The following is a 16,691-nucleotide window of genomic DNA, read 5'->3' as shown; positions in this document are numbered from 1 at the left end:
CTTCAATTTCCTACTTGTTTTGTTCTCAATCATTGCTTTCCACTTCTTGAATGTCTCGAATACCTTATTCTTATGCTTAAGAAAACAAATCCAAGCATACCCAGAATAATCATCTATAAACGAGATAAAATACCTGGAACCACCCTTGGAAATTGTCGGAGCCGGACCCAAATATCTGTATACACATAGTCTAATTTACATCTGCTCTTGTGCTTGCTTTTTAAGAACTGGACCCTATGCGCCTTTTCATACACACAATCCTCACAGATATCCATGCAAGGTTTCTTTATGCTCTTCAGCAAACCTTCCTTACCAAGCAGATCTATACCCTTCTCTGACATGTACCCAAGCCGCCTATGCCATAACTGAGTGTGCTCACATGGGTCTCCATCACTTCCATCAGTTCCAACCATTGTATCTCCTGTCACTATCGTACCCGAGAGAGTATATAGATTACTGTGATGAATACCCTTCATCACTACTAAGGAACCTCAAACAACCATCTTTACTCTATTCCTTATAACTATCTTGCAGCCACCGGAGTCCAAAGCACCAACTTAGATAAGATTCTTCTGCAAGTCGGGAACATGCCTCACATCCGTTAGGATTCTGACCACTCCATCATGCATCTTGATTTTGATTTTATCAAGCCCCACCGTTTTACAAGCATGGCTATTCTCCATCAATACGGTTCTACCATTAATGCTCCTATAGGTAGTAAACCACTTCCTATTTGGACACATATGGTAAGAGGAATGCAAATCAAGAATCCACTTATCGGAGGTATCTTCACCACACATAACGGTATAGCATTCTTTTTCGCTCCCTTCCTCCAAGACATAGCTTACCTCTTCCTTGCCTTCTCTTCTCTCGGTTTTATTGTTGTTCTTTTTCTCACCTACTCTCTTGTTAGGACAGTCAACATTGAAATGCCCAAGCTCACCGTATTTGAAACACAGTCTTCCTACAAAAGGTCTAGATTTCGATCTAGACTTTCCTCCCTTATCTTTTCCTCGCTGATTGCTCCTTCCTCTTACAAACAGTCCTTGTGCCTGCTCCTTGTTACCACTAGTAGTCATGTTACTAGTTGCAATTTTCTAAAGATCATCCGATAGAAGCGCTGTTCTAGTCTCATCCATCTTCAAATTGTCACCTACAAGCATCAATGTTTGTACCTGGTTCTCATAAGAAGTAGCATAAGTGCTTGATCCTCATCTTCTACTTTCACATCAATGTCCTTCAAATCCGATATGATCTTATCGAACTTGTTGATATATTCCCGGATTGATGATCCTTCCTCCATTTTGCAAGTATATAATTTGGACTTTAAGTAGATCCGATTTGTTAGACACTTCGTCATGAAGGTACTCTCTAACTTTGCCCACACACCTGCAGTCGTTTCCTCTCCATCCACCAAGAAAGCTACATCTCTCTCAAGGTATAGGATAATCGACGCTCGTGCTTTGAGGTCTAACTCTTCTCAATCCTCATCAGACATATCTTTGTGCTTCTTTTCTTTTCCTACCAATGCCTTGTGTAATTTCTGCAAAATCAACGAGTTTTTCATTTGCATCCTCCAATAGGAAAAATCATGCTTCCTATTGAACTTTTCAATCTCATACTTTCCCACTTTGACCGTTTTACTAGTAGACATCATTCTCCACTTGTATTAGTTAAATCCGCTTCTCTCAGGAATTTCAACAAAACACCTTGTGTATACCACACAATAACCAAGTATCACCTCAAATCGGAAGTTCTAGCACCACCAATCTGATCAAGGGGCTCTGATACCAATTGTTGGGTGACAATACGCCCAACTCGCTGCGGAAGCGAATCACCTTGAGAGAAAGCCCTGATTTTTGTTTTCATAAAACACAAGCCAATCTCGATGTTCCTGTTTCGATAACGAAAACAAGAAGAGAAGTGAATATCTTAGCAAGGTGAGATATACACTCTTCCCAATATCAGATCTAGGTCTGAATATCGAGGGAACCAACCAACATAAGCAATAGCCAATACAATAAGTGAGACACAAAATTAACATGGTTTGACAAACTTGCCTACGTCCACGGGGAGGGGTGAAGGGAGGGTCCACTATGATGGAGAACACCAACGACTTGTACAACCCACAAGCTAGTCCCAAAGAGATGAGGCTATAATTTTACCCAAGAAAGATGATCACTTTCTTGTACAATCCCTCCAAGTTCTCTCTCTTTTTCTCTCCTCAAGATCTCACCTTTCATAACTGAAAAACTCTCCTTTTCTCTGAAAAACCGTCACACAAAACTCTAGGAACGAAGTTCCTTTTTATACCAAGGAAACAGGGCCAAAACAAAACCCAGCGCGACCCAATGTAACAGAAATGACGCCTATTTCATTTACTTCACATACTTCATAGCTACTTCCACATAAACAAACAGGCGCCAAGTGAATTACCATATTTTTTGTAACGTTCTCATCTCAAATATCTCAACTAAAAATCCCACGATCTCCCATTATCTCCTCAACTCCTGATTCTTTCAGTTTTTGTAACATTGCTGCTTTTCCTTCCTTATATAGTCATCTTCTACCAAGAATAGAGATCAGTGCTTTTCTCATCTTCTACGATCAAGCTATATTCAATGTTTTTTTTTCCCAGAATATTTCTTCCAAGGTCCATCCTGCTATTTTGCACTGCAACGGTCTCGACTACTTTGTAATGCAAAGGTTATTAAAAATATGTTCTTTCTCTATCAATATTTTCTCTTGGTATCGTTTCTAACCAACACTTTTTCTCAGTTCATGCGAGATAAATATTGGCTTCATCCTACTTTTGCTTGGCACCTATATCGGCTTAGTTATGCTTATGTGATCCATAAGGAAATAAAAAAAATGTTATTCATACTTCAAAGTTCTATTTCAATATCTTTTTTCTTGGTAACTTCTCAGCTTGAAACTTAATTTTTTGTTGGCTTATTTATTTTCAGACCAAGATCCATCCTCCTACTTTGCATCGCACGGGTCTCAGGTAATTTATGACCCACAAGGTAATAAAAATGTCTCAGCTAATTTATGACCCACAAAGTAATAAAAATGAAGACGTGTTCTTAATTTATATTTTTATCCTTTTTAATTTGGTGTGATCTCATTCTATCAAAATATAAAAATTGTTTTATTGTGAACAAGTGTGTATTGTACATGCACGCATCGTGTGCACTAGAACTAGAAGTACTAGTAATAATAAAAAGAACCACCACTCACATACAACACAGAATATTGTAGCTATGGATTGTTACAAGGTTGCAAAAACCATCGACGGAAATAAGAATACAAACATACATGGAGTTGGGAGATCTAGAAGCCTGTGCTTGTTTGCATTATCGACATTAAAGGCAAGAAAACTGTGATGGAAGAAAAAGGATGGCAAACAGGTCAGGTCGGATCAGAAAAGGAGTGGCAAACAGGTCAGATCGGGTCAGTTCTGACCCGACCATATATGCTTAATCCGACCCGCCCCACTTAACAAACGGACCCAACGCATATTGCAAATTAGCAGGGCGACTAACTTTTTGCAGTTTTACCAAAATTAACTAGCATGATAATTAACAGAGTACATTCCTAAGAAACACTTGCGCATACAAACGAAAAATGACAAAAACATTGCAATTACTGCATCTATATGCCTCATATAAAACCCAAACTGTGCAATTACTGCATCTCTATGCCTCTTATAAGCCCAAACTCCTCTCAGAACTCACTAAAGCTTCACGCGTACAATTTGGATAGATCATCAGCAAACCTCTTTCTGAGGACTTCCCTCTTTAGCTTGAGTGCTGCCGTGACTAGGCCGCTCTCAGGAGTCCATGCTTCTTCCATCAGCTTAATCTTTGCAGGTATTTCAAATTTCTCTAACCGTGTTTGTTTCGCTGCCTGTATCCAAATGTAGGAAACTTCAAGTAATTAGCAATCTATAAACTGAAAGGTATTAAGTTTGATTATATTAGGATGCAATTCGTGGTAAATACTAAGTCTATGCTAAGTATTAAGATACCCGTCAGAGAATACGGAACATTTGCCAATTGGTAACATCAAACAACAAGATATTTCAATGGTTGCAGGCTTGCAGCTAGATTAAGGTCACAAGGCATAATTTTCACTGGGAATAAGCTACCATAAATAACAGATTGGAAACATGTAATCAAAGATATTCGAGTAAAAAAGAACATAATGATGCAGCTAGTGATTGGGGAAGTATTCAATAAAGACCCAGCAGTGAACATATTTGGTGCTATGAATGTAAAACTTCTTTCCAATTATACTTGTCGATGATGCCAGCTGCATGTCCAAGACTTACCATGATAATGGGAGTCTCAACCAGAAGATCTTCCGGCCAGTTAATCCGACACTTTGATAAGAACAAAGGCTTTTCAAACATATATAGTTCCTATTATGCAGCCACACCGTGTTTGATGTAAGCAACATTTCATACTGCATGCGAGTGTTTTTTCTTAACAAAACAATTTGTATGAATACCGATGTGAACTATTTCCAAAAAGGACAAATTAGCAAATAGGAACATTGGCAAATTAACCTACCGCCCACCTGCTATAATTGAACAAAGGAAACATTGTTTCAAACCCAGGGGCTTAAAATGATCAGAGCTTCCTCACCTTTGACTTTTTTATAAAGTCTCCGCCCCCTAACCAAAGAACCATGTTTCCCCCTCCTTGTCCCCATGTGCATTTTAAACATGCCCAAAGTAACTCCCTCCTCATTCTCTCTCATTTTCTCATCCCTCCCATGAACCCATGAACCCCTAGACTCATTTATCTTAAGGGGTTTTTGCCTTTAAACCCAAAGCTTTACCCTGACTTACTTTTACTCCCAAGTTGTTTTATTTGCATCTATAAACCCAAACTACTTTGTGTATTATTTTTAAACCCAATCTCCCAATTCCCTAATACACTACATAATATGTGGCCCCCCTATAAAATTTTTTTTTTAAAAAAGCTGATTTTACCCCTCTCCCTTCATTCTCTCTCCCTTCCCTCTAAATTTTTTTATTTTCTAAAAAACATCCTATAGTTTTTTAATTGTAAAAAAATACCCTAAAATTTTTGAATTTATAAAAAACATTATGAAAAATTTAAAATACAAACAACACGCCATTAATCTACGAATTATGAATAGCCTCTAAAAAACTTAGAATTTGTAGAAAACGCCATAAAAGTTTTACAGCAATTCTGAAAAGCCAAATTTGCAAAAGAACACCCTCACAAGTCAAATTTTACAAAAATACTCTAAACATATCAAAACTTACAACAATGTGCGTTTTAATATTTTCATCTTCTTAGAGCATTTTTGTAAAAATTTTAAGGAGATTTTTGCAATTGCCTAAAATTTAAGGGTGTTTTTTAAAGATTATAAATTTTTAAGGGCTACTCACAATCGAATTTTGGTATATACAATTTGCAGGTTTGAAATTTTTAGGTGTTTTTCTAAATTTTGACATTTTAGGGTTTTTTGTAAATTTTTTATTTTTTAAGATGTTTTTGCAAATTTGAAAGTTTGAGTGTGTTTTTTGCAAATTCTAAACTTTTAGGGGACTGTTTATAATTCCTAGATTTACTGTGTATTTGTGGTATTTTAAATTTATAGGAATGTTTTTATAAATTTTAAATTTTTAGAGTGTTTTTTGCAATTAAAAAAATTTATGAGCGTTTTCTACAAACTCAAAAAAAATTCAGAGGTAAGGGATAGAGAATGAAAGGAGAGGAAGGGGTAAAATATGCTTCTAGAAATTTTATTAGAGGGGGAACACATAGTTATGTAGTGTATTAGAGAGGTTGGGTTTAAATATAAATATACAAACTTGCTTGGGTTTACAAACACAAATAAAACAACTTGGGTTTAAAAGTAAATTAGAGTAAAGCTTTGGATTTGAAGGTAAAAACCCCTTATCTTAACCACTGGTTCCGTCTCCCTTTGAGCCAGTGGCGGTAAGGCATAAACCCAAGAACCTCTACACTATCCCACCCCAAACCCCCCACCCCAAAAAAAACAAAAAAAAAAACAAAAAAACATCTCCCGCAACGGTGAAGAGGTGGTGGGACCGAAGGGAGGTGATGGCTAAGAAAGGAGGGATTTTAGATGGAGTGAGCCCACGACAGGCAGTGACAGAAGGTATTTTAAGTAGAGTGAGGTGGCGGCAGCAGAAAGGTGGTAGTGAGTTGGAAAAGATAATGGTTGAGTAAAGAGGAGAGAGGGTTTATGGGAGAGAGGAGAGGTTGAGGGTGATGGTGTGGCTAAGGGTACTACGGAGTTATTCAAAAATATTGTAGGGAAAAGGGTCGGGGGTGAGGCATTGGTTAAAAGTCAGGAAGGAGCAGGGGCTTGAGGCAATTTTCCCTTATACATAATTCCTCAACAAATTTATCTAAATTTCATGATATCAGTAATAGGAAAGAGGTGAATCTAGAGAAAAGAAAGGAAGAATGAAATATGCAAACCTTTACTAATGATCCCTGAACTTCTTTCACAGCTGCTTCTTTTTGACACAATTCTGAAAGATCACTATATATGATTCCTTGTGACTTAGCCCAGCTTTCTAGTGCCTGATAAGCAGGTACTACAAGAGCCACACAGTAACTGTGGAAAGGATCAGCATGCAACATGATGTTGTCTACATAAGGGCTCACACTAAGAGCAGCTTCTACCTGCAAAAGATGGTAAAATCACTTTGCAAGAATAAGGTGATGGAAAAACAAACTGCTCAAAAATATTCAACACACCTTGCCTAAAGAGACGTATTCACCATGCTGGAGTTTCACTATATCCTTTTTACGGTCAATTATTTCAAGGCAGCCATCAGGGTGAAAACGCCCAATGTCTCCAGTGTAAAACCACCGCATTCCCCTTTCATCAACCTTTGTGATATTATGCAAGTCAAAGCAGTAAGTTTAAATTTTATGACCAAACCACATAAAGCATGGTCCTGTGTAGGTAATTAAAATTGGCAGTCTACCTTGTAGACCTCCTTAGTTTTTTCTTCATTTTTGAAGTATCCCGCGGTGACATTAGGTCCCCCGATTACTATTTCTCCACGAGGCATAGGTGTATCCACAGTTAAGTACCCACCTTCTGGCCAATCAATCAACTGATACATGATGTGCTTGAGTCAGTAATTGAATGGACGTTGGCAAAAGAAATGGGGGAAGAACATGTAGAGGTCATTCAAGTTTCTTTGAATTTAACAGGAAAGAGAAATTTACCAAGTGTTTGGGTAAATTCTATTGAAAAGTATATGAAAATGAAATAGCAAAGAGAAATCCTCATGTTTATAAATTCAAGCACAGTGCAAATTATAGGACTGCATGGATCAAAACTTTGTTAAAGTTTCAGTGAAAAGAAAGTCAGACGATGGAGTTATATGAAACTACAATGGAAGATTTTCTACTTTTCTTTAGATGTCAATTGAAATGCCATATCGTTATAATCACTTGGAGAGGAAATGCCAATACCTAAAGCTGCTATGAAAGAATTGTTGCCCAGCCCTCAAATCAACCACACAATAAAGAAAAACCAAAGGACTAGAAATGGGGAAACTGGTTAAGGTAAGTTACAGAAACAAATGTTTCGGCCAAGATCAGTTGAAATAATAAATATATACATTCTGTCCAGGAATAAGTTAATATAAATATCCTCAGTAGGAAACTGTCAATATACATTCTTTCCAGCGACAACTGTTGATATAAATGTCCTGATAATTATACTAGTTGAAAGAGAGAGAAATTCATTAAATTACCTTTAAAAATGAGCAGGGGAGAGGAGCACCAACACGACCCACAGTTGTATCATCATATTCAGAAAATGTTCCACCAGCACAAGTTTCAGTTAGACCATATCCTTGCCCAATTGGAGCCCTAGAAATTAAAAATACATATATTATTATTCGATGACATACTGGCATTGGAACAAATATAGAACTATACAAATGTTAAGAAGCAATTTTCCTAGTATGTCCAAAACCAGAAAGCAATTTTCCTAGTATGTCCAAAACCAGAAATAAACATAGAAAAGCATACTACTCTTCCTTTTTCTTTTTATTTTCTTTTTTGCTTTGAATTAGTCATTAAAAGGCTACCAAAGTGAAGCAGATTCATGCTAAATTCAATGGCCCTTCCTGCGGCAAATAACACAATTTTTAACAGCACAACTATTGTTAAATCTATGCATGTGGTGTTTTCATAACTAGCAGTTCAGGAACTACTCTGCTTCTCTACCAAAAAATTGATGAAATTATCAAACCGATTGAATTAATAAATCAGTCTAACTACAACACTGCCAATTAACTAATTTTAAGCATCTAATCCATTTTTGAAGTTGCCATCCAACATTCCAGAGAATTCACTAGTTATAACTTCCATAAGGGTGCAAGTTAAAAGATACTGAAGCTCATACTAACCCAAGGCATATGTTAATGAATCTTTGTGTAACTCCAGAAAGAGGAGCCCCTCCAGACAGAAGAAAACGAATATGACCTCCCAAAACTGCTCGAACTTTCCTAAACACGAGAAAATCCCATAGCATTTTCTCCAAGCCCCATGCCCCAAACCAACTTCCATTAATCGCAGCCAACCTACGTCCATATGCAATGTCAAACAATTTTCTTGATAGTCCACCTTTTGCATCTACCTGATACATATAGATAAAGTAATTAATGAAAATGAACTTTAGACCAAAGTGCTACTTTGTCACAACAAATGTGGCTTACCTTTTTTCTCACACCGTCTCGGACACGGTCAAGGATAGCAGGGACAGCAACCATTAGTGTTGGTCTCAAGACTGAAGCATCACCTTTTGTTCCCTTTTTTATCTTGTTAGATGTATCAGTGAGAGTCAATGGTGATCCGTATCCTATACTTATTCCTACAGCAACCATCAAAGACTACAACAGAAACATGTCTCCATTAGTCAAATTCGAATAAAAGATCAGTTGGATACAAGTGAGCTAGGAAGATTGAAGATTAATCATTTTGGAGACTGGAAAGAATAATTTAACACCCTTACCTCTGCAGCTAACTCAAGAACATGAGCTAGAGGCAAGTATGCCAGATAAACATCTTTTCTACCAAGCCCAGGGACAATAGTCATGACCGCAGAGAGTGTTGATAGGATATTACCATGTGTCATCATGACTCCCTACATGAAAATTGTCAAAACAGAAACATTACAAGAGAATAAAGAGACCAGCAAGATATTAGGAACACTGGAGTTTTTAAATAGCATTTCATTTATATCTAAGATTGAAAATTTTCCATGGTGCTGTTTCTAAGTACACTGCAAGGTATGATTAGTTCGAACAAATACAAAAAACATGCAGGAGAAAATGCTCTGTTACAAAAATGAGAGAACTCCCATGAAAAAAGAAAAACATTGCAATTTGTTGAGTCTTCTTTCTCTTCTAAATTCATTTTTTATCAGTCCTTCGTTCTTAAGCACAAGTAATGCATATTCAGTTGCTAAATTATATCCAGTTTCATAAAGAAGGAAACTGAGGTTCTGTTCCTAAGTTCATAACTTTGAAATAAGCTGCAATGAGACATCATATTCTCTTTGCATGTGTTGCTTCCTCTACTATAATTATCAAGATTATGAAGGACTGTTCCATCGTTTTCCTTACTCCCCATATGTTAGTTACCACTCTTTTACCATCCGAGCTAGTTTAGCACTTTTCCTTTCAGTGAGAAGTTCCACCTCTGTCCTCTTCTTCCATTTCTAGCTCAGAAGAAGAACATGACCAGATGTTCTCCCCCATCAAGAATTGTCACATTTGCACGAGAACCTCTCCCAAACTCAAAAAAGAATTTAGAGAATTTGAGCTTGCATAACCTTATAATACAAATTTCTAAACAATATTTGGCAACCATACAATGCCCTCAACGAACACGTCTACTTGTACCTCAGAGGTGCTTCAACCTTACTTCAATAAATATTCTGACAGATGGTTACATAACTGCCTGCAAGTGGAGTACTTTGCAGAAGTTGGAAATGTATGTCCAATATTTCTCTTCTAATATCACTGAGATTAAAATTCATGTACTAACACATGCACGTGTGCATGCACACATGCACATGCACACGCGCGCTTGAACACACATCACACACGCACGCATGAACACACACCACACACGCACGCACACATGTACATGCACTCGCGGCGAACACCCGCACACAGAGTTAGACGGAACAGTAACTGTATACATATCACTTGACAAGAGAAAGTTGAGAAATAGAGTTATAAGCTAACAGCATCATGTTGTCACTGCCAAGGACTAAAACATTGGAAAATAAAAGGCACATTTCCCCTAAACTCCTAGCCCCATATGTATAACGAAAATCTGAAATCAAAGGACAATCACAAGATTTTAACTTGACAGATGGAAGTCTAAAGATCTTAATAAAAATTATATGAAACTATATCCTAAAAGTGCACATTTACAAGACACCAACAAGACACACATACATAGCTGATTTAAATTATGGTTTGCTCCCTAACATACCAAAAAAATTAGCCAAGATCTATAATTAATTTGCAAACTAAGACACCATAGCTCAGCAAAACTTATCATTTAGCATTTGAATGGATAAAGTTGAAGAGGTTTGAACATTTTGGTCAAATAATGCAGTTCAGACTTGTAATCAGATGTTGCTTACATCTTTAAGAAAAGTCAGCTGGCGTATTGAGGTATTTTGCAAATTGCAATGACATCATTTAAGTATTTAAAACCTGATCTACACAAAGTAAAGTCAGAGCTCGAAACAACCTTAGGCAAACCAGTGCTTCCGCTGGTATACATGATAACTGCAATATCAGCTGAAACAGGCATTTCAGCAGCAACAGGATTTTCCCGGCCTATCCTCCCTACATCTTCAAAAGAGGCAAGAGTCCATTGAGTATTCTTTTCAGCCAGCGAAACGTCCTTTGCAATACCCTCATCATTCATATAGATCACACGTTTCACAGTGTCCAATTGTCCACTTATACCAATGAGTTTTATTAATTCTTTATGTCCACAAACCACAGTTGAAACTTCAGTCTGTATAACATAACAGAATACATAAATACCATGTGAGGATCTGAAACAGTAAAAGAACTTGTGGAGAAGCAGAAACAGAAACTAAATCATAGGCATAAAATTAACTGCAAACTGCATTCAAGTATCATAAAAAAGTTCAAACACTCCGTCCACATAATTTGCAATAAACCATTAAATTGGATGATCAGCCTGGGATATTGAAATCACAGTTTCCCAATATTTTGCATAAACACTTCTACAGTAGACTCATGGAAAGGAATTCTCCATGAAACAATAGTATACACTAAGATGGCATGTGACAGCAGTTCACCAAAAAAACAAATTAAATCACAAGTTTTGACACTGGCATCATAGAAAGTCACTTCTCAACAGTCTTTTCCTTGGTTTGGTTAATAATAAGAAAAAAATTTGTAGTGACGCATTAAACTGCAAAAACATCGTACAAAGGCATGGATCCATCTGTATAATAATTAAGAATAACAGACAGCCACGGATAAATTAATTGATAGTTGATGGAAAGAGGTCCCAAACTAACACAACGAAAGCAATCCTGATGTCCAGTTTATGTTATATATATAAACTATTGTGGTAGACAGTTCTTCTGGCAGCAAGATTTTAAATATCTTTTTTTATAAAAACAAGAGTTCCAAGGAATGTTAAAGATATAACTAAATGATTTCCACATAATAAGGCTTTCTAGTTGGAGTACTAACATATCAACGGCAGAGAAAGGGATCAACATCTAATACAATTGGAACAAGAAAAGCATAATAATAAATGGTTTCATGAAAAATCAATAAGACATTACAGAACCTAGTAAACTGAAGGTAGATTGGTTTAGACCTTTAGGCCCACAGTACCACTTCTAAGTTTAACTTTCAGATCCGTAAAATACAAAGATTATGGTATGCGAGAATACATATTTTGGCTTTTTTATATAGAATGCTTCACATTCGAAAGGAAAACGTTTATGTGTGGTCAATTCCAAACTTCACTATAATTGAATTTGGCTTATTAGTGAGGCTCCACTTACGAGGCTTTGCCCGGGCTTAGGTTAGCACTAGTGCCTTCTTATTATGTCCCAGCAACCTAAAGTAATCTTGGCCTTAGGATGACCTACGGGATAAGAGAATTTGAGCTTGACCATATCAAAACTAGATCAAGGTAGTCTCCACATAAGTCTAATCATTAAACAAAAACTGAGGGAATATATGTGTAGTTCAAGTGGTGGAAGGGTGGGAGAGGAAGAAATAAAAAGAGAAGGAGAAGAGGAAAGAGGGTGAGAGTACCTCATTTAAAGAGTGACAAAGAGCCTCCTCTCCTAATGAAGCATATATAGTGACGACTGTGATGTTTCTTCTGAAACAACCCTGTCAAAATAGAGTCAATGCAAATAAAAAGAAGTTATATAACAATACATCATGAAAAATTTACATCTGTTGGGTCTCAAATACAGAGAGAAAGTATATACAGATAGGCTTGTTTTGAACATATAATATGATGGCTGAAGAAAGATTGTATAAACAAACAATAATTTAGTTGTTCAATAACTAAGTATCCCAAGTACCTAGCTAGTAGCCTAGTATTATTAGCATATCGAGATTCATGAGAACCTACATTGACTATGGGTCATAACTAAAGATTAGATTCTCTCTGCAAAAAAATTTCCTTGCAGAGTGCATTGTTAGATATATGATGCAAGCCTAATAGCATGATATTTGACCCATTTTTGTATCCACCTAGATACGAACTCCTTTGAGCGCTAGTGGTTTGGGTTGTGACGAAAAGGTCTACCACTACCCTCTCTTCTATCCATCTCTCCTCTTTAATGGCTCTTTCTCTCTCCCCCAAGGTTCTAAATATCGGGCATCGAGGAAATACTGGATGACGCAGATATAGGAAAAATATCGTGGATAAGTAGTACATATCGGAGTTCTGTATCAGATGATGTGCATATATTATATAATTATAATATAAACATACTTAATGAAATCTAAGAATACACACAATAATATATGTTTAGGACCACAAACCAATATTCTAACACAAATACAAGCCCAGATCGACATTGCAACATTTTTGCGGATTTTTTTTTCAGGCTGAGATGTCACTTGAATATTGAAGAATTATGATATACCACCCAAAATTTGCTAAATGCTATTGTGTTGCAGCAAGTCATAGAAAAGGATATATCGATCAACATGTTAGCTAATATATGGGCCATTTTAGGGATATATCACAAAATTTGCCAAAAAGCTTAAAGGTTATTAAGATCATATCATTTTGCAACAAACCTTATAAAAAGGATGTATCAGCTGATATATTAACTATGTCAAGGATATTTAAAACAATGCTCTCCATCTTTAATGGCTCTCTCTTCTTTAATGGTGGTTCTCTCTCTTCTTTAATTGTGGTCCTCTCCCTCTCCCTAATGGTGGTTCTGTCTTTTCTTTAATTGTGGTTCTCTCTACTTAATGGTTGTCCTCTCTCCCTCTAGAACTCCCCCGTCTCTCTAAAAACGTTTCTCTATTTCTTTCCTCTCTCCAAACTTCTCTCCCTTTGTCTCTCGTTTATCCTCTTTGTCAAGCCTCTCCTTGTATCCCCTGCTGCATAGCTATACCACTTTCTTCCATGGTGTTTATCTAATAATACAAGTAGTTAGCATTGCATAGTTCAATATTGTCATAGGTATTTTCTCTATGTTTTTAGTATTGGATGGTTGGTCTTGTTATTGAGCTTGCAATGGCATGGATATTATTAATAACTATATTACTTGTATTTTGAATGAGCAATTTTATTTAAAATGAGTTTGAAGCATTTTCTTTCATGTGGAGGAAAAATCTAATGTCACGCTGCATCAAAATATAATCATTCCATCACCAATTAGAATGAAGGGAAGCTACGTGCCACAAGGGCATGCGTGTAAGATCTCTACTAGCAGATCCCCTTATGAATATTATTAACCCAGAGGATTGGCTTCCCATGAATAATTTTCTCAATTATGTATAGTGAGGAATTAGTACCCGTGATGGAAAGTCATAATCGTTATATCCATGAACCATAAATATAGTAAAGGATAAAACAAAGAGTAACAATCACGTATGCAGCTATGTGCTGTTTTTTTAGATTTGGAAAGTAGGAGAATTTTCTCAGCAAATGGAAATTAAGAGTACTAAAAATTTTTCCAATATAGAGATTAATTCTTGCTCGTCACTAACCCACATGAATAAGCACCAATTCACAGTTTTAAGCGGAGCTAACTCTGCTCGCGTATCAGCAAATATCGCACCAAGATGCACAATTCCAGAAGCAAAGTTGCAAACAGCATCATAAGCTTGATTATAACTCAACCATTCATACTCCCCGAAATGAAATTTCTCAAAGGACCTTCCATCTGCTGTGACTTCAATTTCACTGGAGATAAGCTTACGGGTACCAAGCATTCGTTTGGTAGCAAAATTCTTGCAAGCAAGATCAAATAGCTCGGCAAGTGTTGTAACTCCTTCCCATTGTGTTTCGACGGGCGAGGTGAACCGATAGTTTCGAATAGCATACCCGGGTTCTCCACCGACATCAACAGGCAAACCTCGCTGTTTTGAACTCTTTTTACTAAGAATATAGGAGAACACAAAGGGAACAACGATACCGACAAGATAAGGATTCATTCTCGATCAGGTCAATGAAGCCCAACAGATATTTCCAAATTCAAGACCTACGATAGTGAAAATGTCAGTCTTTAAAACATTAAGAAATAATTACTGACTATGATTAATGTAGCAAAAAGCATCAAAAAGCATCAATTGTTTAGGAAAGTTAAAATGATTCTAGAACAGAAAATTGCTCTGCTTAAAATTCACGTTAGCAAATTCGGTTTTTTCCCCCCGTACTAAAAGTGCCCCACTCAAAATTTCGCTATTTTCAATTAAACACCAGCAGAAATTTGCAATTGCAAGACGTAAAACAGTGAACGTGCCCCACTCAATCTTCAAAACACTAGGGTAAGAGAGAACTACTTAACTATCATTATTACAGCCAAAAGTGCATTTTCTTTTTTGGGAAAATTAACATGATTCTAGAATAAAAATTGCTCTACTTAAAAAGTAGCGTCAGCTATTTCGATTTCTTTTCTTCCGGAGAAAGTGACCAGCTTAAGATTTCGATAATTTTAGCTTCAACACAAACATCTTAAGTTATAAATCTCGAGATCTCAATCTCAAAGCCTAAAATGACGCGCATTCTATGAAATCGGTGACAAATGCATACCTCGTATTAGGATCTTCACAAAGACTCGAGAAAACCCCTAGGCTTTGGAAATGAGATCGAAATCTAGGGTTTTTTAGGTCGAGGGTTTGAAGAGACGGAGCATCCGACGAGATTTAAGATTGGGATTTCAGAACGAGCACGCGTCAAGAGACTTGCGGCTGTTTCCCTTTCATCTTTTTTGTGTGCTCGGTATTTCCTTGTCGTTTCTGGGGAATTGAGCTTGCCGACATTGTTTGCACACAGGACCCTAAGATTTTTTTATTATTGGTAGATAAATTACCAATAGGGGCAACAATGCAAATTCTGTAATTGGATAAATAATGTTCTGATATTGATCCCGAAAATATTAAAAAGGAGTGTTTGGCATGGTGTTTTCTTTCTCTATGGTGTTTTTTCCAAAATAAAAACATAACATTTTTTGAAACCATTGTGTTTTTATGGAAAAAAAATATGTATGGGTAAAAAATAAAAAATAAAATACTTATCTCAAAACACCAAAAAGATATTTTGACTTATGTTTTGAGTTTTGGGAGATATTTTTACTTTAATAATAATAAACTTTTATAATATATTACATTATAATTGCTTACTAATAAATTATTAATATATTATTTAATATTATATTACAGTTGATGTAATTAATAATGTAATATACTTATTCTAAAATAATACTTTTTTTATATACTATATTATATTATAATCTAATATATTATATTATATTATAATTAAATGGTGATAATATATTGTAATAAATAATATGGTATATTTTAACATAATATAATATATTATATTATATTATACTATTATTTAATATTATATTAACCTAATATCTTTAGTATAATTTAATATTTTGTGTATCAATAAAATTATATAGTATAATATAATATACATAATATATGATAATATATTTATCATATAATTAATGTAATATATTATCAAAAAAATTAGTAGATTATATACACTATTTTATATAATAAATTATATAATAATGTAAAATAATTTTATGATATATATATATGCGAAAAAATCCAAACTAACTTTGACAAAATGAACTCATCATAGTGTTTTGGAAATATTTTTGGAGAAAAAACACTATGGTGTTTTGTTTTCTAAGAAAAACATGACAAAAAATCACCATGGTATTCAAACACACCTTATTTAGTATTTAAGTTTTATCGAATAGGTCCCTCATGCTATGATATGTTATCTTTAATCCCTAAAAACCATTAATATGATTAAAGTATTCTATTATTCTCGGTCTTCCTTACAGATGTTAAGGTAATAATATATAGTAAAAATATGTCAAGGCCCTAAAAAAACAAAACTTTATGTGACATAGCCCCTTGTACA

General features: G+C 35.6%; 1 protein-coding gene across 1 annotated transcript; it reads right to left on the bottom strand.

The window, feature by feature from the left end:
* LOC109823746 (long chain acyl-CoA synthetase 9, chloroplastic) lies at positions 3,237–15,530 on the bottom strand. Its single transcript, XM_020390113.1, has 12 exons — positions 15,342–15,530; positions 14,297–14,790; positions 12,368–12,448; positions 10,806–11,078; positions 9,049–9,180; positions 8,753–8,926; positions 8,444–8,673; positions 7,784–7,901; positions 7,004–7,135; positions 6,771–6,905; positions 6,489–6,695; positions 3,237–3,909 (listed from the first exon to the last, which is right to left on the bottom strand). The coding sequence occupies exons 2-12, from the start codon at positions 14,741–14,743 to the stop codon at positions 3,745–3,747; spliced, it is 2,094 nt and encodes a 697-aa protein (XP_020245702.1). The 5' UTR covers positions 14,744–14,790; positions 15,342–15,530; the 3' UTR covers positions 3,237–3,744.

The sequence above is a fragment of the Asparagus officinalis genome, chromosome 9 (assembly GCF_001876935.1).
Source record: "Asparagus officinalis chromosome 9, Aspof.V1, whole genome shotgun sequence".
Taxonomy (NCBI): Eukaryota; Viridiplantae; Streptophyta; class Magnoliopsida; order Asparagales; family Asparagaceae; genus Asparagus; species Asparagus officinalis.
The sequence above is the reverse complement of the archived record's forward strand: the minus strand, read 5'-3'. Positions and strand labels throughout refer to the sequence as shown.